We start from the raw sequence: 23,119 nt of genomic DNA on the forward strand, positions 1-23,119 counted from the left end.
AGGCTGCAGTCAGGGGCCAGGAACTCCATCAGAGTCTCTCTCATGGGTGGCAGGGGCCCAAGTGTTTGGGCCATTATTTTCTGCTTTCCAAGGCTTATTCGTGGGTCACTGGATCAGAAATGGAGCAGCCAGGACTCAAGCTGATGCCGATATGGATTGTTGGCATTGCAGGGACCAGCTTAACCTGCTGCACTACAATGCCAACCTCTAAAATAGTTTATCCTAAAAATATAATGAAGACAGGTTAAAAATACTTATTTTACACTGGTTGGACACTGCATGTTATAGCTTATTTGTGATGAAATTACATAGTAAGTTCCCAAGGCACATGTTAGGTGAGTCAGACATCTGTGTCCTTTTTAATCACTAGAAGAGATTTTCTACCCCAAGTTCTGTGGGAGTGGAGCTTTGTTGTAAATATTATAATGTAATAGAACATGTGTTTCTTGAACATTCTCTGTGAACTAATTACAGGATTCTCTCCATAATTACCAGATAGAAATTCATCTATTTACTACCAGCCATAAAATATTTTCTTCCTATTGTAGATAAAAACATTGAGTAAAACAGCAAAACACAGACCCTTACAGCATGCTAATGGGTTTCTTCTTACACTAGTTTTCTTGAATGAGATTGTTGAATGAGATGCTAATATCCTTCACTGTATTAGCCTCTAGTCTTCATTTGTCCAATTTATTCACAAAGATACTATGAGAGCCTTCACTAAATCCTAATGACGTATTTATCCTGATCCACTAATCTGCTTATTCTGAAACTGGGGGTGTGATTAGTTGGGTATGCTCGTAGTTTCTCATATAATACTAAGATCTGATAAAACCTGTGTGTTAAGCTATTCTGCATTTTTCAAAAGATCTGTAACAGACTCCATCCCTCTAATTTCTTGGATCCTCTCTCTCCCTTTTTTCTTTAAAATGTTGGAATGTTTAGCCACTTAGTCTTTTTGTGTCTTTGCCATTTTCTGTTCTTCCTCCAAAATTTGTTGACAGTAATTCCATAAATACATCAACAAACGTTATTTTTGAAAAGTAATTCTGTTTAGCTTTTTTTTTTTTTTTTTTAATTTTTGACAGGCAGAGTGGACAGTAGAGGGAGACAGAGAGAAAGGTCTTCCTTTTTGCCATTGGTTCACCCTCCAATGGCCGCCGCGGTAGGTGCGCTGCGGCCAGCGCACCATGCTCTTCCGATGGCAGGAGCGAGGTGCTTCTCCTGGTCACCCATGGGGTGCAGGGCCCAAGAACTTGGGCCATCCTCCACTGCACTCCCTGGCCACAGCATTGAGCTGGCCTGGAAGAGGGGCAACCGGGACAGGATCGGTGCCCCGACCGGGACTAGAACCCGGTGTGCCGGCGCCGCAAGGCGGAGGATTAGCCTACTGAGCCACGGCGCCAGCCTCTGTTTAGCTTTGAGACTTGACTCATCCAAGGAGCAAGTCTCTTCACTTGTTTTGCATTTTGATCAGTCTTTTTTATCTGCCTGGTATTAAAATCCTTCTTCATAAGAGAAAAAAATGGAAGTGAGATAGAAGTTGAGTAATTCCATTTCTTTCCAGTCATCTTTGGCATATTATCTGGCCAAGCTGTGACTCTAGGCTTTCCTTTTTCTCTTGCTCTTAACACAATTGGAAAACAAAGCAAAACAAAAGTAGTTTATCATTGCCACACGGAGTGTTCGGAGGCTTTTTGTTTTGTGTTTTTGTTTGTTTTACATTCTTATTGGGAAATTAGGTGGTTTTAGTATGGAAAGCATATTCTTCCAGGTGGATCTTTAGTTAACTGTTGGGTTGTATAAAGAATCCTGCGCATATTTGTCTCTTGTTTCTTCATTGTCAGCTATTGATTCTTGTTATTGTCACTGCCTTTATATTTCATATCAATATAAATCAGTGGCTTGATATGTATATTGTACCATATAGGAAATTGATGGGCTTTATGAAACTGTTTCCTTTTTAACCCAATAGTGCTTTGCTGTATAATTAAAATTAAAATTAATTGTTCTCCTGTAGCTCACACATGAGGTAAATTCCCAGTCTCAGTAGAAGATATCTCCAGTGAGCTGTTAGCCAGAAACTCTGTCTCATCTCCCACGTCGATTGCAAGGGCCCAAGCATTTGGGCCATCTTCTGCTTTCTTTCCAAGTGCATTAGCAGGAAACTGTATTGTAAGTGGAATAGCTGGGACAGGAACCCATTAACCCAACATACACAATACCAGCCTGTACGTGCTTGATACTTGTAAAGGACCATTCTGAGTTCTTTTTTCCACAGTATGATTCTTTAAGAAGTAGGAACTGGCAAAGATTTAGAGATTTTTTTAACTTATTCTATAGATGAATGAAATTAAATGTAATTAGCATGTAACTGGAGTTAAAAGCATGTTTTTTAAATTTTACCTGAGTGTCATTTCTCCAGAATGAGAATTTTTTAAAAAACTTTTTGAAAAAGGTTTTGTTTATTTATTTGAGAGGTAGAATTATAAGCAGAGAGAGGGAGAGGTAGGCAAAAGGTCTTCCATCCACTGGTTTACTCACCAAATGGTTGCAATGGCTGGAGCTGGGCAGATCCAAAGCCAGGAGCTTCTTCTGGGTCTCCCATGTGGGTGCAGGAGCCCAAACACTTGCGCCGCCCTCTACTGCCTCTCCAGGCCATAGCAGAGAGCTGGCTCAGAAGAGGAGCAGCTGGAGGCCGTTGCCTTGGCTCACTAGGTTAATCCTCCGCCTGCGGTGCCTGCATCTCATATGGGCACCGGGTTCTAGTCCTGGTTGCTCCTCTTCCAGTCCAGCTCTCTACTGTGGCCTGGGAAGGCAGTGGAGGATAGCCCAAGTGCTTGGGCTCCTGTACCCGCATGGGAGACCAGGAAGAAACACCTGACTCCTGGCTTCGGATCTGCACAGTGCTGGCCATAGCGGCCATTTGGGGGGTGAACCAGTGGAAGGAAGACCTTTCTCTCTGTCTTTCTCCTTCTCACTGTTTACCTGTCAAGTAAAGAACAAAAAAGAGCAGGAGCAGCTGGAACATGAACTGACATCCATATGGGATGCAGGCACCACAAGCAGAGGCTTACCCCAGTATGACACAGCTCTGGCCCCTAGAGTGAGAATTTTTAAAGGTGGAAGAAACTTAGAAGTAAGCCAGTATTCTCATTTTTTAAAGGTAAGGAGATTGAATGCCAAAACAATTAATGAAATTTTTCATTGTCGTAGTTAAATAACAGAACTAAGATTCTAACATCCATAGTAGATCAGTGCTTTATAAGTGTCTATTCTAAATTCCATCAGCTGACTAGTGAGTGGCACAGGTTGGACTCATTACCACATCTTACAGGAAAAATGAAATAATGAAAGAGTGACTTAAAAATCTCGTGTCAGAGTTCTGTTTACCTTTGTCATTAAGCAAGCACAAGCAGCCATGATCTAAGTTTGTGAGGTCACTTAAAGTTTGGGTCCCCAGATTGATGTGCCATGATTTCATTTGTTTGCGTTCATTAATCACTTGAAGAAACATAGTAAGATTCAGATAGTACACGAGTTTGCATTTGCTTTCTCCTGCAGTAGACCCACCTCTGCTGGGTTGATGTCTGGCATCAGCCGCTTAACAAACAGCTCTGAGATCCTCTTATTTTATGATGCTCAGCTCCTGGCGTTCCTCACCTTCCGTCAAGGTGGTTTCCGTATCAAGGGAGGACTCTGACTGCATTGAGCCCAGACTAAATGGCAGTCTGTCTCACCTGTGGATGTGATCTTTCATGCATGTTTTTAGCTCTTTGTCGTCATGTTCTGTGTCACGCTGTAAGCTTTTATGTGCTGAAGACAAGGTTAATGCTAGTTTGTTTTATTTCATTCTTAGCATAGCTTTGCATACAGTTAGAAACTAAGTTTTATGATATTGATCCATTTTTAAGCTTTAAAATGTATTAATTTTATGTCATTTGGATGCGATGACGTGTAACCAGAGTGTTGGGTTGTTTTCATTTGTAGCTGTACAAAAGTTTTCTATGGAGTACTTTTGTCCAAATAAGGAAAATTAGATAATCTTAATACTTAACTCTTAGATGATTTAATATATGACTGTAGTTCTTTATGTAATTCTTGATACATTTATATCTCATTCATCATCTTACTCATGATTGTAATAGATGAAAACAGCCAGTTCTGTTATACATAACTGACTTGCTCTTCAGTTTTGCCACCTTCATTTTCGGTGAGGAGAAGTGTATCTAATAGAATTATTGATGAAGACTGAATGGTTGAACTTCGTAGCCTCATTGGGCTCTGGTACATGGCAGGATTAATCCCATTTCTAATTCCATGCTTCATGAAAAACCTAGAGTTCTCTGCCATTGGATTCCGGAAGTGGATATTGCTAGAGCATCTTCTAGGAGTTTTTACTGACTTTGTGGCCTGGTAATTGCAGGTGATGTATCGGCCAAATGCATCCCGAAATGTCTTATTGAAGAGGGTGTAGACCAGAGGATTCACCCCTGAGGAAATGTAGCCTATCCACACAAATACCTCCAGGAGCATTTGGAGAGTAGCCTGGTTACAGGAATCACACAAAACCAAAGTTATATTTGTAATAAAAAAGGGGCACCACATAAGTAAAAAGAGGAAAAACACAATTCCAAGGACCTTTGAGGCCCTCTGTTCGTTGGAAATGGTCTGCACTGATTTTTTCCCCACTGTGGACATCCTTCGCATAAGTATCTCATCACCTGAGTTGGACAGACTTTTGTCCTGACGAGAACCATCCAGCATTGCCACCTTTTCAGGTGATGAGCAAGGTGTATCATCCTTTTGGAAAACTGTGGACACAGTCAGCCATGTTAGGCGTTGTGGGGGCTTGTTTCTGACCACATAAGCTTTCTTCTGTAAAGCGTGGATGGTGAGAAAATACGTGACAATCATGATCGCAAGAGGTGTAAAGAAGGCAGCCAGTGAGCCAAAGAGCCTGAAGTTGCCGAAACGCTGCTTTGTCAACTCACAGGTGATGTTGTTTGGGTTCTCCACGTCGGTCTCTATCCCTTTAATAGGGATTGGAATGGCAATGCCTAAGGAGAAGGTAGCAAGATATATGAGTCATTTTTATGATCTATAACTCTTAGATTAAGGCTTTTGAGATTTATACCAGTAGCGTTATGCTGGTTATTTCATTGTAATTCCTGGGACCCTCAGTGCAGAATCTGTCAAAGTACTTATTGATGGAAGCTGTGACAAATAGAACCTAAGTAAGTAGATCTGTTTTTAAACAAAGGAATTAGTGATTTATGATAAAAGTTTTCCTAAAGCTATAATACATTCTTGATATATTAAGGGATGTTTTCTTCTACTCTGTATTTCTCAAAATCTGTTTTTGTTCATAGATCTAGCCCAGGTAAAGAGAAAGGAATTCAGAAGAAAAGTTATTATAATCTTAATATCCATTGTGCTTGATCTAGAGAGACTTCAGAGTGCATTCACGCAGTGTCTTTATTCTGAAGTTATCTGTTTTACTGACTTTGTGGGGACACAGTTTTATTTAGCAGGCAGTTGGTTATTTTTTATTTATCCTTCTAACTTCTTAGGGAAAACTAAGGAATTCATATTTTAAAAATTCTACTTAAATATTTGAGAGTATGTAAACTGTGAGATTTATTTTCAAGATTTAGAATGTCTCTAATAGATGGGAAAGAAATGTACCCCATGCTAATTTTCTAATACTTTAAATACCATGGAGTGAGTATTTAAACATGAAGTTGCTGGGTGGACAGATTTCTTAGCCATGGACCTGACTGGTAGCCTCAGTCTGACTGTGGGGAGACATTTGTTGTACAAATATGGCTGTTCTGGAGCCCTCCTACACAACACATGAACTTGGACCAGTGACATCAGTATCACCTGGGAGCTTGTTAACAATGCAAAAAAAAAAAAAAAAAACAGGGCAGACATTTGGCTCAGCAGTTGAGTAGTCACTTAGGACACCCAGTCTCATACTGGACTGTCTGGAATCAGTTCTGTTTCTGCTTTTTTTTTTTTTTTTTGACAGGCAGAGTAGACAGTGAGAGAGAGAGAGAGACAGAGCGAAAGGTCTTCCTTTGCCGTTGGTTCACCCTCCAATGGCCGCCGCGGCCAGCACACCGCGCTGATCCGAAGGCAGGAGCCAGGTGCTTCTCCAGGTCTCCCATGGGGTGCAGGGCCCAAGCACTTGGGCCATCCTCCACTGCACTCCCAGGCCATAGTAGAGAGCTGGCCTGGAAGAGGGGCAACCAGGACAGAATCCAGCGCCCCGACCGCGACTAGAACCCGGTGTGCCGGCGCCACAGGTGGAGGATTAGCCTGTTGAGCCACAGCACCGGCCTTGTTTCTGCTTCTAATCTAGCTTCTTGCTAATGTACCTGGGAGGCAGCAAAAACTAGCCCCAGTGCTTGTGCCTCTGACACCCCTGTGGGAGACCCATTGGAGTTCCTGACGCCTGGCTTCAGCTTTGCCCAGTCCTAGCTTTGTGGACATTTGGGGAGTAAACCCATAGTTGTAAGATCATGGTCTCTCCTACAGCCTTTCAAATAAGTAAATACTTAGAAATACTAAAAATTAATTAAATAAATATGTTGTATAGTGAAATAACTTATTAGAGATGACTAACATGAAGATTAGCCTGAATATTTACTTTCAAACAGCAGATATTTTTTAAATATCTGAATTATCGATCTTTAGAAATCTCTAGGCCGGCGCCGCGGGTCACTTCACTAATCCTCCTCTTGCGGCGCCGGCACTCGGGGTTCTAGTCCCGGTGGGGACACCAGATTCTGTCCTGGTTGCCCCTCTTCCAGTCCAGCTCTCTGCTGTGGCCCGGGAGTGCAGTGGAGGATGGCCCAAGTGCGGGGCCTGGCTCTTGGCTTCGAATTGGTGCAGCACACTGGCTGCAACAAACTAGCCGTGGTGGCCACTTGGGGGTTAAGTCAATGGAAAAAGGAGGACATTTCTCTCGGTCTCTCTCTCTCTCACTGTCTAACTCTGCTTGTCAAAAAAAAAAAAAAAAAACTCTAGAATCCTGTTTTATAAATCCAAAAGCCCTGCTTCATCCGTACAGCCTTTTTTATGATCGTTGAAGAACCCTTGACAGGAACGTTCTCCTGAAACCCTTCTGATGGAGGGGATTGCTTTTTCTACTTTTCTTAATGTTTGCCCCCAGAAAGAGGATTCTGCGTATTTGCTGTTTGTACACCAGGGGTCAGCGTACTACAGCTTGAGGGCCGAATGTGACTCACGTTCTGTTGCTGTGAAGGTTCTATGGACACAGCTGCACTCACTTGTCAGTGTATTGTCTTTGGCTGTTTTTGTTCTGGTACATCAGGGTTGAGTAGTTGCGGCAGAAACACGATAACGCCTACAGAGCTAAAATATTTAATTTTTTACCCTTTGCAGAAAACATTTGCTGACTCCTGCTCCCTCCTTTACTTCTAGATCCTCGTTTCTACATTCTTTCTCTTGCAGTACTTCCCTTTTGAAAATTACTTCCCTTTTGAAGTCTGTTTAATCACCTCACACCATTTTTTCCTCCATTGTGACCATGTGCCATCCTCCAGGATACCTGGCTGTCTCTCTCAGTGATTCCAGTACTTGCTCTGGTCTTCATCGCCACTGCTTCCTTGACATCATCTTCCATGACTTCATCCCATTAATGACTCTCCCTAACACCTTAATCTTGAGTCTTGAATTCCTCAACTCTGGCTTATTATTTACATTCTTGAGGTCATCTATAAGTCCACTTAAAACAATCACATACCTAAATGCATGAACTCTTAATATTTCCTTTCCTTGTCCTGCTACTCTTCACTACTGGAGAGCCACTCTTTTTACTGTTAATTTGATTTTTAGTTGATCTGTGCTTCCCTGTTTTTACACTTTAAGTTAATCCTCCATCAAGGCTCACTTTACCTTCCTCTCCAGCTTGTTGGTCAGTAGCTTTGAAGTTTTCATTAGTACGTTTTATACTTTCACCCTCTTATTTTTCATACCTACTATTGCTAGGTGTTACTTGCGTGTATTAGTTTTATGCTGCTATAACAACTCCACAGACGGCAATTTAAAATAAACAGAAATTTATCTGGCTTATGGTTCTGAAGACGAGGAGGTCCAAGATCAAGGGCCCACATCTGGTAGGGGTATTCTTGTGGCAGCATGATGGAAGACATCATGTGGGAGAAAGAGCACAAAAAGGGGGGGACCAAACTCATTCTTGGTGAACCCATTCCCTCAGTAATGGCATTAATCTGTTCCTGAGTGAAGGACCCTCTGACCTAATCACTCCCCAAAGGCACCCCCATCACTGTTGCCCTGAGGATTAGGTCTCAGATACATGAACTTGGGAGACATGTGCAAGCCACAACACTAGGATAACTATAGATGCAAAAGAAGAAAGTGAGCTCTCTCCAGCACTTTGTCAGAATCCAAAACTGTCTGAAGTTACTAAATTGTGGTTGTTTTTACAAGACAGTATGATTAGGGGAAGAGCATTGATCTCCGCCTTGGTGCTGACAAGCTTCGACAAGAGTCCTTTAGCCAACGATTTAAAACCTCTAAGTTTCTTTTTTCTCATCCGTAAAAGGAAGAAGTAGAATTTTAAGATTCCTTCCAAGTCTCTAAATCTAGCACTATCTTTTATTTTTTCCTTCCTGCATACACTTTGTATTAATGTATTTTATTTATTTATAGGCCTTCCTTTGCGTGCAAGGATTCTTTTTGTTAATCATCTACATAGTCTTAGTACTTTGCTTGTTAAAGACACTTAATAAAAATGAATAGCTTATGATTCATGTTATCTGTCCTGTGTATTCCTTCTACCAAAAGGCTTTTTACCTTATTGGCTTGATCATATTTCACAACTTAAGATGTCTTAATTCTTGAAGTTCCCTGCCTCTGCCCTCATCCACTGACCCCTACAACACCTCACATGCCTTCCCTCTGCCTCGTTACAATGAGCTTACCAAAATAATGTGGGTCATTTGAAATTAATTACTTTAGTTTTCCTCCTTTTCATGTCAAATTCTTTTGTCAGCCATTGACCCCCAACTCTCCTTCCTTGAGTTTTTTTGGGAGTCTGTGGTGCTCTTAATCCCTACCCCCAAAATGCATTTTCTCACTGCCTGAAAATCTCTCCATTCTGCATAGGCTTTTCCTTGACCCTAACTTTGTTTCCAAACCAGATTAGTATCACATCTAGCTTTATCTCAAAACATCAAAAATGGTTTGGATCTAGTATCATAATTTCAGAATTAAAAGGTCAGTTTCAATATTTGCTTTCTTGCCCGTGTTCTTACTGTGATTGGTGAGAAGTAACATCTTTTTCTTATCTTGTAGCATTCCAAGTCTCTTAATTTTTTTCCTCTTTGAAACTTTTTTTTACTATCAAGAAGTGGATCTGCAAGTCACATCATTGTAATTGTTGCACATCCGCTTGTTTTTCTGATATTAATAAGAGTTTTGGGTAATCTGTGCTATATTGCATGCTAAAATATTATAGCAGCTCTCTGAGCACAAGGGGTAGTTTAGAAGTAATGTGAATTCTTTTTCTGTAAATCATTTCTGAATGACAGTTCAACGTGGTTTCTTTGTATCCATCTTAAAACTTTTAAACATTCAATACAGTTAAGTACTTGTCTGCCTTTAATCTGTACACATATTAAAGTAGTAATCTATACACATATTAAAGTAGTAATCTGTACACACATTAAAGTACTTCCAAGATGATCTTTGATACTGCTTAAAAATATTTGGAGTGATGGCTTTTTTCTCTTTTCCTTTTTATCTTCTTAGATGTGATTTAAGATGCATTTCATTTTTGTTCCTCTAATGTAATTGCAGAATTCCAAATGCTAGCTTGACAGTACTGTGATCTATGACAGATATGAAAACTGTTTTCAGACTTAACCTTCCTGCATATCAAAATCAAAGTGGGAAGATACCTCAGTAAATTTGAACTGTGAAGTTTTTTCTCTCAAAGGACATGAGTTTTGCTGCTGCTTCATTGTTTTTGCTGACTGGGATTGAGAAGCTTTGTGATAAATGTGATGATGTAAGTAGCTTGTGTTGGTTCGTTAGGAGGCTACCTTGACCACCTCTTAAGCTGAGTTACCTGGCCTACCAGGCTGGTGTTACTCTCCTAGCCTCTGGAACCAAAGGCTTTATGTTCACCATCCACACCCTGGCATTCCCCACATACCTATTGAAATTAACCATACCACTGTAATCTTGATGAATGCAGTAGCTCCTGAGTTATACTGATTGGCCTGGATTGGCTTTTTGATGGCTATGTAACGGTCCACTGAAATGGCACAGAGATGCATGATGGATGCAGTTGAAAAGAGAACATCAAGAAATAACCAGGCAGGACATAGAACAAGTGGGAGGGGCCATATAGCCTCTGTAAGAAAGAAAGAAAAAAACATTTTCTTCTGTGACAGCCTTCAGTCTAGTATTTTTGAGGGATACATAATTTTAACCTTTTTTTGTTACTCATCTGAAGTTTTGACCTGACCTTTACAAGGTAATGTTTAACTTTAGTGTAATGGAGACAATAATATTAAATACAATATTTCTGTGGATAGTACCTTCTAAATATTTTCTATTTTGTGTAGTAATTACAAGGCTTGTTCTTAGTCAGTAGCAGTTTAACATATTTAGCATTATTTTGACCTCAACTGTTTTGTCAGTTGCTTTTGTAGTCTTTTTAAAGTTATACAGTGTTACAGCTGGAATTTAAACTCGATATTCAAATGAGAAATTGTTTCTGAGTTGCTGTTGTATAGAAAGAAAACATTTTTACTATGTAAAGGAAGCACTCAAAAACCTCATGAAAATGGAATTAAAAGATAAATTTATTTTTTGCAAAAAGTTTGAAATCTTTGCTCTTAAAAGTTTGTGGAAAATTTATATTATGAAAGAAACTGCATGGATTTCAGATTTTTTGCACTTAAATTTTTAATTTATTTTTCCATGAACTTTTTGAAGTACCATTACATGTCAAAAAGCATAGTAGAATAGTAGGCTCTGTGAGGCCTGGCTTTTTGATTCTGGCAATAACTTGCAGCATAAACCTTTTTAATCACGAACTCTCATTTGATAAAATAATTAAGTGTAATGATTTTTTTTCTTTGACAGAAATACTTCTTGAATAAAGATTGCAAGGAATGACTTCAGGTTATCCTGAAGAAAAGTGGACTGTTGTCCTCCCATATTCCATCATTCACTCTAAGCATTGGAGATAGGATAAGCAATACAGATGTGGCTCAAAAGAAAATCTCAAGGTTAGGCGTAGAACTTAATTTTACAAGCTCTTAGGGAACTTACCATGTGCTTCATAGGATCTTAAACACTTTAGATAGAATTTTTTAAAAATCTTCAGATTTAGATGTTATATTGAATATTCTGCAATAAAATTATTTACCTTGGTATGTCTACATACTTATGTGGATGTAATACATTATGTATTATTTATATACCCACTACATTGCAGTTTTACAGTTTCAGAACAATAAAATTTATTATATGCACATACTTAGAAATTTCAGAAGTTGTTATAAAAGCTGAGATGACTCCTATAGATAATAGATGTCATGCATATGAGATTATCTAAGTGTCTTTTATGGTTTGATTATCCACTGATAAAATACAAAGTATTTTTCTACTCCTAGTTTGAGCAGGTATATCCGATTTTGACAGGTAGAAAGTGTTTGGGATGTTTGGAGGAAGACCAAGGTGATAACCATCTCAAGATTGCAGGGCACCAAGATACCTTCAGTTGTGAGCTGTTTAAATTCTAGGAGCCTGTGCATGAAGAGAAGTTAAAATCCCAGACCAGAAAAAAGACTACAATTTAGGGAAAGAGTTTCAGATGGACCTGAATGTGTTACTTTCAAGAGTCCACTAGAATTTCAGGGAAATGTTTCAATACTTCACAAAAAATATAGCAAGGCTGATAGATCCACTTTTTGGTGCGTTCTGTTACCAGAGTTGGTGTGTGACAAAAATAACAGTGAGAGCTTTTGTACTCAAAAAAGATAAATGATTGTACAGTAGATGAAAGCACCAGATTGGGAGGAGGTGGCATTCATACTTTTAATTATATTATTGCAAATAACTCTTGTTTTACTTGTTGAATTGAAGGGATGGAGGTTGCAAATTATAATTTCATTAAAACTGGAAGGGGCCTTTGATTGCGGCTGATTTTGCACACGAGCAAATTCAGATACAGTTGAGTCTTTGCATATGGGGGCAGGGAGAGAAGCATTATTTATCAAACTTAGAATCTAGTTCAAAATGTTCTTTAGAATCTTCACATCAGGGAGCTAGGATTGAAATCACCTGAGAATTTAGTAGACCTGCTGTTGAGTCTCATCCTAAACCAACTGTATCAGGCCCTGCATTTTAGCAAGTGAGATCCCCAGGAAATCTGTGTGCAGATTAATGTTTGAGAAGCAGTGCTGTGAAGACTTTCAGACAAGGTGGTGCTGAGTCTTGAGAGAGGCTGCTTGGTTTGTCTGTGTAGGATAGGGACTGAGTTCAGCACAGAAAGGCACTCCTTGGAGCTTTTTCAAGGCAAAAAGTATAGCAGAGAAACTGTGTTTGGAAATAATCTGCTTAATTGGATTTCTCCCTCTTGATGGCATTCAGCTTTGCTGTCAATTCATGGAAAAGGACCTTGGACAAGGCAACATTGCATTCTTTGACCTAAGTTTAAAAATAAACTAGCAGTCTAAAAGTGAGAAGAATTGCATATGATTGAGAGTTTTGCAGTGGGAACTATTTGACTTAAGGCTATATCTAAACTGACCTGACATTCTATATTAGGACTGTGAATAGCAAGGTAGGAAAATACTCAAGTCCAGAGCTGTCACCTGTTACTGATCATAGTTAAGGATTAAAAAGGCAGATCATTTTTGTGTTGTATCTTAGATTTCCTTTAAGTATATGCTTTCTCTATATCATCCTTTAAAAATGTTTTGCTAATAATTTAGACTTGTCTACTTAGCTTTTCTAATCACAGATTATACTTTGGAAAACCAACGTCTGGAAAATCCTGGTCATAAATCTGATAACCATGAACAGGAAGCCTCGAGAGATCTTTTATACAGAAAGTACATGGCTTTGGAACGTGACCATCTGAGCCACACGCTCCATAACTGGTTAAGAGGGAAAGCTTTTAAGCGCTGATTTGAGCCTGTGAAGTTGTGTTATTTCACTTTCCAACAGAATTAATTTACTTATGAACTTCAATTTTGGAGCAGAAAGCAGGAATTAAAATTAATGCAGATCATTAGCATTTTCTTATTTCAGTCAGTGCTTACTAGGAATATTGAGATGCAAAACCAGTTTTCTTAAAGAAACAGGTTCAGAATTAAGAGGTGGATCTTTGTGATTCTAAGCTTGTAAGAGTCTGACTTTCATGAATTACGAATAGACAATTTTACATAAAATGAATATAAAAGTCACACATAACAGCCTCAAATTAATAGAAATATTTTTATAAATATCAAAATTGCTTATGTAATTGTCTAATACATTCAGATCGTCTAAAAATTTATAGAAATTCTAAACAGTTCTAGACGTTCTTAATTTCCATAGGAGCGGCTCCTAATCCAGATACTTTGATTTTAAAAATGTTTTTCAGTTAATTTGGTAGGTTCAAGGTCAGAAAAGTCTTTTTATTCTATGTAGAATGAATGGATAAAGATTGATATGGTGGTACAGTTTATTGTAAAACTTTCGTTGGAGTGTTGGATTAATGATAATTATATTTATTTGTTATGTATTATGTCCAACTTATTTCCATAATGATTTGAGACATTTTTAAAATTTGAAATATGAAGTAAAACAGTTACTGATTCAAGTAAGAAAAAAGTAGCTAAGCATCAGTCTGAGGGAAATAAGTAACTGGATATTTGAACTATATTGATTTAAGCCTTTCATAAAAACCAACAGAAAACATTTAGAGTGTACAGTATTTGTTGCTCTACAAAAAAAGCATACAAAGTTTCTTGAAAACACAAAGCACATTTTCCAGTTCCTTCTGCTACCTGCTTACAAATTAAACTCAGAAGAGTTCATTTCAGTAAGGTTTGAATATTGGCATTCCTGTGGTGCCTGAAATAATAATAAACTGACTATTGAAGGAGCAATTATTCAAGGAACAAAAGTAAGTGTTAGGAAGATCTTGGGTTATATAGACAATTATTTAATTATCTAACTAGTATTAGCACAAATGTTTTGTTGTTTAAAATGTAAAAACTGCTTTAAATACTACCAGACGTAAGGGTGGTGGAATTGTCATTAAGGTATGTAAGTTTCTGTTTGGCCTCCAGACAAGGTTCATCCAGTGTGATAGGCATTGGCGTAGGCTGATACCATGCTCAGAAAAGAGATCTGGCAGTTGTCTCAATGATTAAAACAAGTACTAGTCGAGACCCAATTGAGTCTAACTAATTGAAAAAAATGCTGATTTCTGCCTTGGCCCTAGAAAAAAATTTTATGGCCCTCTGGCTAGATGGAGGTAATATATAATTATTGGTCCTGTATCCCAACTCTGACAGTTTCAGCTGGTAGGATTTCTCATTTGCATTGGAGAAAGTAGAGGAATAGAGGTTAAGAATGATTTCTAGAGTCAGGGCTCAGATCATGTTTCTGCCACTTATTTGGTGACCTCAGACAGATTACTTACACCTCTGTATCTGTGTTCTTTGTGAAATGAGGATAACAACCTGTTTATAGAGTTGAGAGTTCAATGTGATTATGCATTGCGAAGTATTTAGAACAGGATGTAACCTAGAGAAAGCTTCAATAAGTGTTGGGTCTTATTACTGTTGTTTGACAGAAACTAGCCAACTAAGCCAGACATGAAAACAATGCTATTTAGAAAAAATAAGCCACATCATCCCATAAAATGTTTGTCTTTCTGTTGTAGCAAGGGTACATGTATCCTTTGAACTTCAAAGCATGAGGCAGGAGAAGGAGATGGAATGAGAACATGTTTAATTCTATTTTAATTTTGAATTAAATTTGTCATTAAAGTTGAATGTTAACGTTGAATTTTAATGGCTACATTATATATAAATATACATACATATATGTATGTCATAGAAATATGAGTAACCTATATGCATTGTAACTGGGCCATGCTTGGGTTTTCTGTTTGGGTTTTGGGGGTTTGTGTTGTTACTCTCTTTTTAATTACTGTAAAAACTTAACATTTTAAACCAGAACCTGTCTTGACATGGTCCTGATGAACTCAGTTTATCTGAAACCTGCTGACCTTTTGGGTCCATTTTTAGTTTGGAAAGTCAAGTTATTTCATTTGTTCAGAAGTTAATTAATATTGACCCTTATTTTAAAGCTAGGGTATAGGATATTTCCTTTTGAGGATTTAAAAGATTATATTTTAAAAGCCATTCCGAGAGGGTGATTCCTGTGGAGTTCATAGAGATTTAGCACACAGGTTTTATAGACAAGGTAATTGAACTCTTGAGATACTAAGTGAACCGAAGAGAACCAGGAAGTCTTGCTTCAAACACCCGATTTTTAGCCATTTTACACACAGTTTCAGGTGTGCCACAGATACTGTTCCGACTTAGAAATCATGAGGCATGAATAAAAACTTAAATTATAAATAAAGCAATAATAATCAGTGGATAACCAAATACTGTATTTTTCCTTTACATTTTTAATCATTTATTAAATAAGAGAAGGAAAAATTTAGACTTCTTAAATGTAAACATTTGTTCTTTTTTATATCAGTGTAAAATGTTCTGTTTTCCTCCTTCCACAGTGTTTCTACTGTAGACAATTGCAAGCATTATGTTGTAAACCACTGATTTGTGGTCATGGATTTTAGAAATTATGAGCAAGACCATAAAAAATGAAACTGTAAAGTAAAGATAGAGTACATTGTTCCCAGAGAGGAAGAAGTGTCAGGGAAGTTGACCTGGCACAACTGATTCGAAATTAAAGTCCTTATCCTGGTAAAATAAAAATTCAGATAAGAACTAAATTTGTACCATTGAGTGGTTGAATAAAATATCCCTCAGTAAAAAGGTACAATTTTATTTTATCCTTTCTTTTTTAAAAAATGTACTAGAAAACAAGCTAGTTAAAGTTTTGTGTTACTTTGGTTGAGGTAGCTGAAACTGCTCATAGTGGGAGTTAATCCTTTGTGATTACAGCTCCCAGGACGTTTTTGTTTTCTAGACTTGAGAAGTTCCGAAGATTATCCCTGTATTCAGAGAAAAATATATTAAGTCTACTTATGCCTTTTAAAATTATCTGAATTTCTTATAAATACATTAGTTTAGAAAGTACTTAATAATGTGTGAAAGGTTGTAAAAATTGTATATATTTGAAGTCAAGTCCCATTTATCATAAGTACAGTTACCAATTAAGGACTGTGTCCTTTGAAGATTTTTAGAAGGCAGTGTACCCTTTTTCATATACATGGAATTATCTTTTAAATGATTAATGCAACAGAGTTTTATATAGTGATTAAATTCCTTTTACAAAAATCTACCTACTCTATAGCTTAATTACTGATAATAAAAGTGGGGATATGAAAGATTTTATTTTGTAATTCAGAATTGACATTTAAAAGAATAAAATTCTGTTAAAATATATATCACATTTAAGACATAAATACAGGCATTTCACATATTTTATGTTAAAATATATATGCTTTTTTGTTTTTATTGCTAAGAATATATTGGGTACCAAAGTTTTCTCAGGATACTTACTGTTTTTCTGTAGAATACATGAAATTATTCCTGTTACCTGTTTTCTGTTTTGCTTGTCAGCTCACTTTTATTACTGTGGAATTTTCCTTTTAAGATTCCTTAACCATTTAGCTGATGATGTAAGTATCAGCCACAGTACTTTGCACATAGTAGATGTTTGATGTTTATGGACTCAAGGATTTTAAAGTTATAGTTCATAGTCTTATAACTCACTCAGTTTATTTTATTCAATATAACATACAAATTAAATTTTATGGTAGTGTGAGATAAGCATTGTGATGTTTTCTGTATGCCTAGCAAGCACTGTTTGAAGGGTATGAGTTTATGCTTTAAGCTACAGTTGTGTGTGTGGAGATGAGAACTCGAATGTACAATCTTTACTTACATACTCCTTATTTACTTTATATCTTTTCAACTTTAATTGGGATTAAAGTTGTTAAGGTTCTCCATTAGAGTAAGATTTCTTAGTTGTTTCCCATGGTTACGTGTAGCTTTGCATTACTCAAAAGATTACAGATTTATAAAAGGGAAGAAGATAGACAACATTAGTGATCAGACAGTCTGGGTAAGGCAGTCAAACCTTATTCAGTATTGCTTGTCTCACTATAGAATTTTCTTGATTTACTTTAAAGCTTGGGTAAATTATTTCAAGTGGGAAGTTTGAACCTATCATCATCTGATCATATTGGGGCAGGGAGAGATGCTTAATTTTAGCTATCTTTCAGTTGTTTAACATTGTAAACCCGGAATGATACTTGGAGTAGCAGTTTTTCTTCATCTTCTGAGATGCATCCCAGTTTAATAAATTTTGCTTCTATAACTTAAAATGTTTTTATCCTTACCATATGATTCTTAGAAGCCATTTCTATTACAAATCATCATTTCCTTAACCAGTTTGTAAGTATTATCAGTTTACTCAAACATTGAATAAGTATCCTCTTAATGCTGATTCTGAGGGTTTCAGAACCCTCATAACTCATCAACAGAATAGTTTGTGTACTCAGATTTTATAGCTAGAGATGATATATGTAAATCAAAAACTACTTAATGTCTGCTTTGATATAATACTCTTACTGTAACAAATAAATATCAAAACTCTATTTTTAGTACAGTGAAAGCTCACATTTTGGTCCACTTATTTGATAACTTAGAGGTTAGTCCAGAACATGGATGGTCAGGTAGCATAAAAAATTAAATAGATGGATCGTCTCTTGGGACACGGAGCCAGACCATTTCTTTCAGCAGCTGAACATCATCTTTTCTTTAAATAATGCCTATGTAGGAATTGTGTTCAAGTTTCAAGTACATAAACTATACTGAGCTATAACAAGAATATTTAGAGCAATTCCAATTTTTAAATTTCAGTTTAGCATTTTAATTGTGATTTAATAATTCAAAGACCTCATTATTCATAATTAACCCAGCACATATCTGTCCTGAACTGTCCTTTTTTATTTTGTCCTAATTGTTGTCTTATGAGAAAAGGATCAATGGTAGAAACATTAAGGTGTAGAGCTGTTCACTGTAATTTTTGGATGACGTATGCAGAGTCAGTGAATATTACTACTTTGAATGACTTCTTAAACGATTTTATTAGATAACTGAGGGGTAGGTAAAATTGTTTTCAAGAAATTAGGTTTTGCTCTTTAAAACTGATTATCAACCATAGAAAATGATGAAAAATGAAGACCTGTTTACTTTATCATTAAATAGTCCAAGTCCTGCTTTTATTTCATGGAAATGAAATGAGCATCCAGTTCCCTAACTGTATATCATAGTTCTTTGGTTTGATGGCAGAAGCAGAGCGAAATACTTACCAAACATTATTGTCAAGAGGGCAATCGGCATCACAAACAATCCAACCAGCAAGTCAGCCACCGCCAAGGACATCAGAAAGTAATTGGTAGCATACTGCAGCTTTTTCTCCAGTGAAACGGCCAGAATAACAAGGATGTTCCCACCAATCGTGGGTATTATCACCACGAGTATTACAAGAGCTGCCCAGTGCAGTGTGTTTCCCTGTTCCTCGATGATCTGTTTCATTTCCTTTGGTACTGATTCTGTCTGTAATCCAGACTGGTTAGGAGACATCAAGCGATTGAATGTGCCCTGCAGAGCATGCTCAGGGATTGCACTTTGTTCAGACATTCTATAAGAAAGAGCCATTCGCTGTTTTTCTGCGATTCCATCCAATTCTGGACGGTAGTCAGCATGGTCAGTAGCTAAGCTGGTCATCTGCTTTTTTTAAGGCACTGTTCCTAGGCCAGACACTCGAAGCCAAAGGTGACACTTCTTTTTAAAAAAATTCAAGTTCTCTGAGAACGTACACACATCTGTCCGTGTTTGTAGGTGAGAATTCAAATATTTAGTATCTTCTGGAGACTTAGATTTTCAAAGACTCAGTGAAAGAAACCAATAGCTTTGAAAAAATAGCTATATATTATTTTTTCCCCTTTTTTGCTGTAGTTGTAGAGTCATTTTTGGGTTTGAATGCCAGAGTTTCCCCTAAGATAGAAAATATATAGATTGCATTGTTGTTTATTTCCAAAATGTGGTAAAAACCCTTAAACCTAGCAACCCCTTCCTTCTCAATAGGTCTGTTGTGCATTTGTAACAGTTCAGCCAGTTCCCACAAAAGTACAGTATTCCTGTTATGCCTCAATTAATGCTACAAGATTCATGTTAATTTTTTGAATAGTGTTTACAAAACAGATGTTTTCTGACCCTTTTTTGCCTCTAATGTAAAATACATACAGAAGAATAGAAAGCAGAGCACCAAGTAGTTCTTAACTTTCAGTATCCATTGGCCATCCACTTAGGAAGAATCCAGGCTCAACCAATGTCTGAATAAATGATTTATCAGCGAGGCAATCCTTATATAATGATTTTGTCTGATCAGTTTTATCTTAGTACTGCTATAAATGCATTTTTATAATGCATTTGGGAATTCTCGTAGTTTGAGAAAAGGGGTGGGAGGAAAATTACTAGGAGTCACATAATTGTTTTTAGTAATATCATCTTTATAGCACATTTCTGCAAAAATATTTTCTAAATTTAATTACTTTTAAAAAGTTAACAATATATGCCAAATTTGAGCCAGTTCTTTTTTTGTTTCACATGGTAATCTTTTTTCCCCCTTAACCTTCCCAGGTTCCTTGAAATAGAGAGAAAACTAAGAGGAAGATTAGGCCATTTATTCATAAAACTCACAAATCCCGTATTTAAAATATCCCCTTTATCACTAGTAAATGTTTCATTTTGGTCTTTAAGCTACTGAGTAGAGATAAAAGGTTATAGTAACACCGCTGTTGAAGATCAGAATAACCTAGATCAGTTCAAGGTATTTCATTACTTACCTGCTTCTCATTTACTTGTGACTTTTCCAAGCATGTTGTCTCGTCTGTTCCGTGGGCCAGCTTGCTGCAAGGACTGAATTCCTTCTCAATATTCTGAGCCTGCAACACTGACGCTTGCAAGCAGTGAAATAAATGTGTTGTATAGTTGTAAGCATGCCAAAGAGGTTATTTCCTCTTTGATACATTCATTTTTAGAGAGTAGCAGCATTCACTGTAATTCATAAAGCCACTGATTAAGTGTTTTGAGTCAGTTCATGACCTTTATTCAAGTTGGTCTTAAGAGCTCTCTTTGATATTTGGGGGGACTGTAATAAACTGTGTCTTCTTAGTTCAAGATAATTTTGTTTGAGATTAAGCCTGGGCTGTTTTTCCCATCTGAGAAAAAATGAGATATAACCTAGACTTTCTAAAGCTTTCATTTTGTGAAGACTCTGCCCTATTAGCCTATAGCGGTTTCCACAGTTCTCATGTCCAGCAGTGAAAACAGAGTCTGACCCAGGTTTATGCCTTTGCTGTGGAACACAGTTAATTTGATCTGGTCGCATCCTTATATAGAAGAGCACAGAAAGTCTGAAATCTGCATGTATAGTAGGTCTTAGCAGAAGCTGCTTCACTGCCCGTTTTTAAACAGATGGCCCCTTAGTGTGGGAATTGATTCGTTGGCAGCTTTTTTTCACAGATTTTTACATTGGGAAAAGTATATAATATGCAGTGAAATACATTTCTACCTTATTTCAGAAAATTGGTGCATAAATGTTAACATTTGTACTATTTAAGTTTTCTTTCAACAGTAAATCTAGGGCAGTATTAGAGCTTCAGCATTCTTAAGATTTCTTTTTTAAAAGATCATCATAGAATACTCAGATTTTTTTAATTTTTAATTGCTTCTAAGTCAGAGTGATGTCACCCATGCCCATTTTTGGTTTCAAGTTTATATTCCTTAGCCAGCTTGTGTTGAATGTTTTTGGGAAATACTTCTTTCAGCTCTCCTGACCTTCAGATTTTAGTATTTTGCTGCTTTTTTAAACTCAAAAATACAGTATGTTAGAGAAAGTACTTGCTAAGAATTCTAGATGGAAACAAATAATGTATGTATGTTATATATAAAATCTCTTGTATCTGGTAGTATTTATGCTTTGTTCTGAATCACCATTTGGCATCTGTGCTTATGTATGTAGGTTGGATCTGCAAAACAAGCAATGTCAGATTGAAAATAGCAGGATTATATACAATGAAAACACTTGTGTGAAATAAACCACATTACCCTGCTTACTACAAATCAGAGCAACAAATTAAAAGGTGGACAAACACTTTAACCATAGCAAACAGGATCAGTTGGAAGAAAAAAAAGAAGTATAGATATGTGGTCTACTCAGAGTAGAGGTTTGTAGCTCTCCTAATTCAGCCCTCCCCAGTGTTTTGTGATTCCATAATGGAAGCATAGTAGTGACTTCCATATATTTTTAAAAAAGCTAAGCCATATTCTTCCAGCTGTGTTTTAGATGCCAGGAAATATGCCAGATTTTAAAAAAAGATTTCCATCCAAAATTAAAAATATATTTAAATGATTCTTAGTGGTAGAATGAGGTTCAAGTGTCTGGAAACTTAATTTGTGTAGAATTCCTCACTTCCCAAAAATGTAAGATCACTTAATTCTTAGTAAAGTAGCTTAACAATCAGACTCAGTCTCTAGTCTGACCATAAACAAAAATCTAATTGGTGCATTTTCCTAAGGTAAGACTTTTCCTCCCAATGACCTTTTTATTTTTAGCTTATTGAACAGATTCTATCTTTAACCTAAAAGAGCAATCTAATATCTTTATAGGTTTAGCAAAACAGCCTAAATATCAGCCAAGGACACTTTTTACCTCTCAGTCATATCTGTCAAATAATAACCATTAACAAATTCTTACCGTTAATGAGGGTTGTGTCTGTTCCACATTCATTCAAATGTGAGCTATTTGCTGAATGCCCTACACTCATCAAAATACAGTGGTGGACCAGGTAAGCATTTTCTTCCCTCATGTAATTAATAATTTGATGGGGGATGCAGACAAGCAGACTGATAATTGAACTAAGACTAGCCCACCTCAGCAGAACTCACAACACACGGCTCAAATATTGCTCAGCTTTCTTTTTATTCATCCATGTTTTGTTCATTGTTTTTGGCAAGATCAGTGGAAAAGCTATAACAGTAGGACTAGCAATTCCAGACTTAATCTGTTCTCTGAGATGCCTTTACTCACTGTCACAGGTAACTGACTTTATTTATTTTTAAAGATTTAATTTGTTTGCAAGACAGAGTTAGAAAGAAAATCTTCCATCTGCTGTTTCACTCCCCAGATGGATGCAGCTGAGCTGGTCTGAAGCCAGGAGCCTCTTCCAGGTCTCCCACATGGGTGCAGGGGCCCAAGCATGGGGACCATCTGCTGCTGCATTTCCAGGCATATTAGCAGGGAGCTGGATTGGAAGTAGAGCAGCCAGGACTGGAACTGGCACCCATGTGGGATGCCAGTATCCCAGGTGGCAGCTTTATCCACTATGTCACAGCGTCAGCCCCATCTGACTTATTATCTTAGTGAAAGGCTTAGATCTGGCAGAAGCTCCATCGCCTTTCTTCGCCTCTCCAAATTTCTTTCCATCCATATTATCTTCCTTTGGGATCATGTTATCATTCTTTTTTTTTCTTTTAACAAAAAAGATTTATTTACTTATGTGAAAGGCAGAGTTACAGAGAGGCAGATGCAAAGAGAAGAGAGAGAGAGAGAGAGGTCTTCCATCTGCTTGTTCACTCCCCCAAATGGCTGCAATGGCTGGAGCTAGGCTGATCCGGAGCCAGGAGCCTGGAGCTTCTTCCTAGTCTCCCACATGCGTGCAGGGGCCCAAAGATTTGGGCCATTTTTACTGCTTTCCCAGGTACGTTAGCCGGGAGCTAGATCAGAGTTGGAGGAGCCAGGACTCGAACCAGCACCCATATGGGATGCCGTCACTGAAGGT

General features: G+C 37.4%; 2 protein-coding genes across 3 annotated transcripts in view; one reads left to right on the forward strand and one right to left on the reverse strand.

Annotated features, from left to right (window-relative positions):
• PSMD1 (proteasome 26S subunit, non-ATPase 1) overlaps window positions 1-23,119 on the forward strand; it is a 98,700-nt gene that overhangs the window by 34,088 nt on the left and 41,493 nt on the right. The gene's annotated exons all lie outside the window — the stretch shown is intronic.
• HTR2B (5-hydroxytryptamine receptor 2B) lies at window positions 2,646-20,818 on the reverse strand. 2 transcript variants are annotated; one of them, XM_062202366.1, is made up of 4 exons: window positions 20,123-20,818; window positions 18,584-19,271; window positions 10,214-10,414; window positions 2,646-5,063 (listed from the first exon to the last, which is right to left on the reverse strand). In XM_062202366.1, exons 2-4 carry the CDS (start codon window positions 18,999-19,001, stop codon window positions 4,171-4,173), a joined length of 1,512 nt encoding a protein of 503 aa, XP_062058350.1. In that variant the 5' UTR covers window positions 19,002-19,271; window positions 20,123-20,818; the 3' UTR covers window positions 2,646-4,170. The 2 variants fall into 2 exon arrangements, with proteins under 2 accessions (XP_062058350.1, XP_062058359.1); XM_062202375.1 differs by lacking the exon at window positions 10,214-10,414.

This window comes from Lepus europaeus, chromosome 1 (genome assembly GCF_033115175.1).
Source record: "Lepus europaeus isolate LE1 chromosome 1, mLepTim1.pri, whole genome shotgun sequence".
Classification (NCBI taxonomy): domain Eukaryota; kingdom Metazoa; phylum Chordata; class Mammalia; order Lagomorpha; family Leporidae; genus Lepus; species Lepus europaeus.

Bases quoted from the DNA above. Each gene is read 5' to 3' on its own strand.
- HTR2B (XM_062202366.1), bottom strand. From the start codon at position 19,001: ATGACCAGCTTAGCTACTGACCATGCTGACTACCGTCCAGAATTGGAT. The intron at 10,415-18,583 runs GTAAGTATTTCG...TCTTTCTTACAG, and splicing joins CCTCTTGACAATAATGTTTG to AGGCTATATGGCCCCTCCCA. The intron at 5,064-10,213 runs GTATGTGGGGAA...CCTTCTCCTTAG, and splicing joins GGTATGGTTAATTTCAATAG to GCATTGCCATTCCAATCCCT.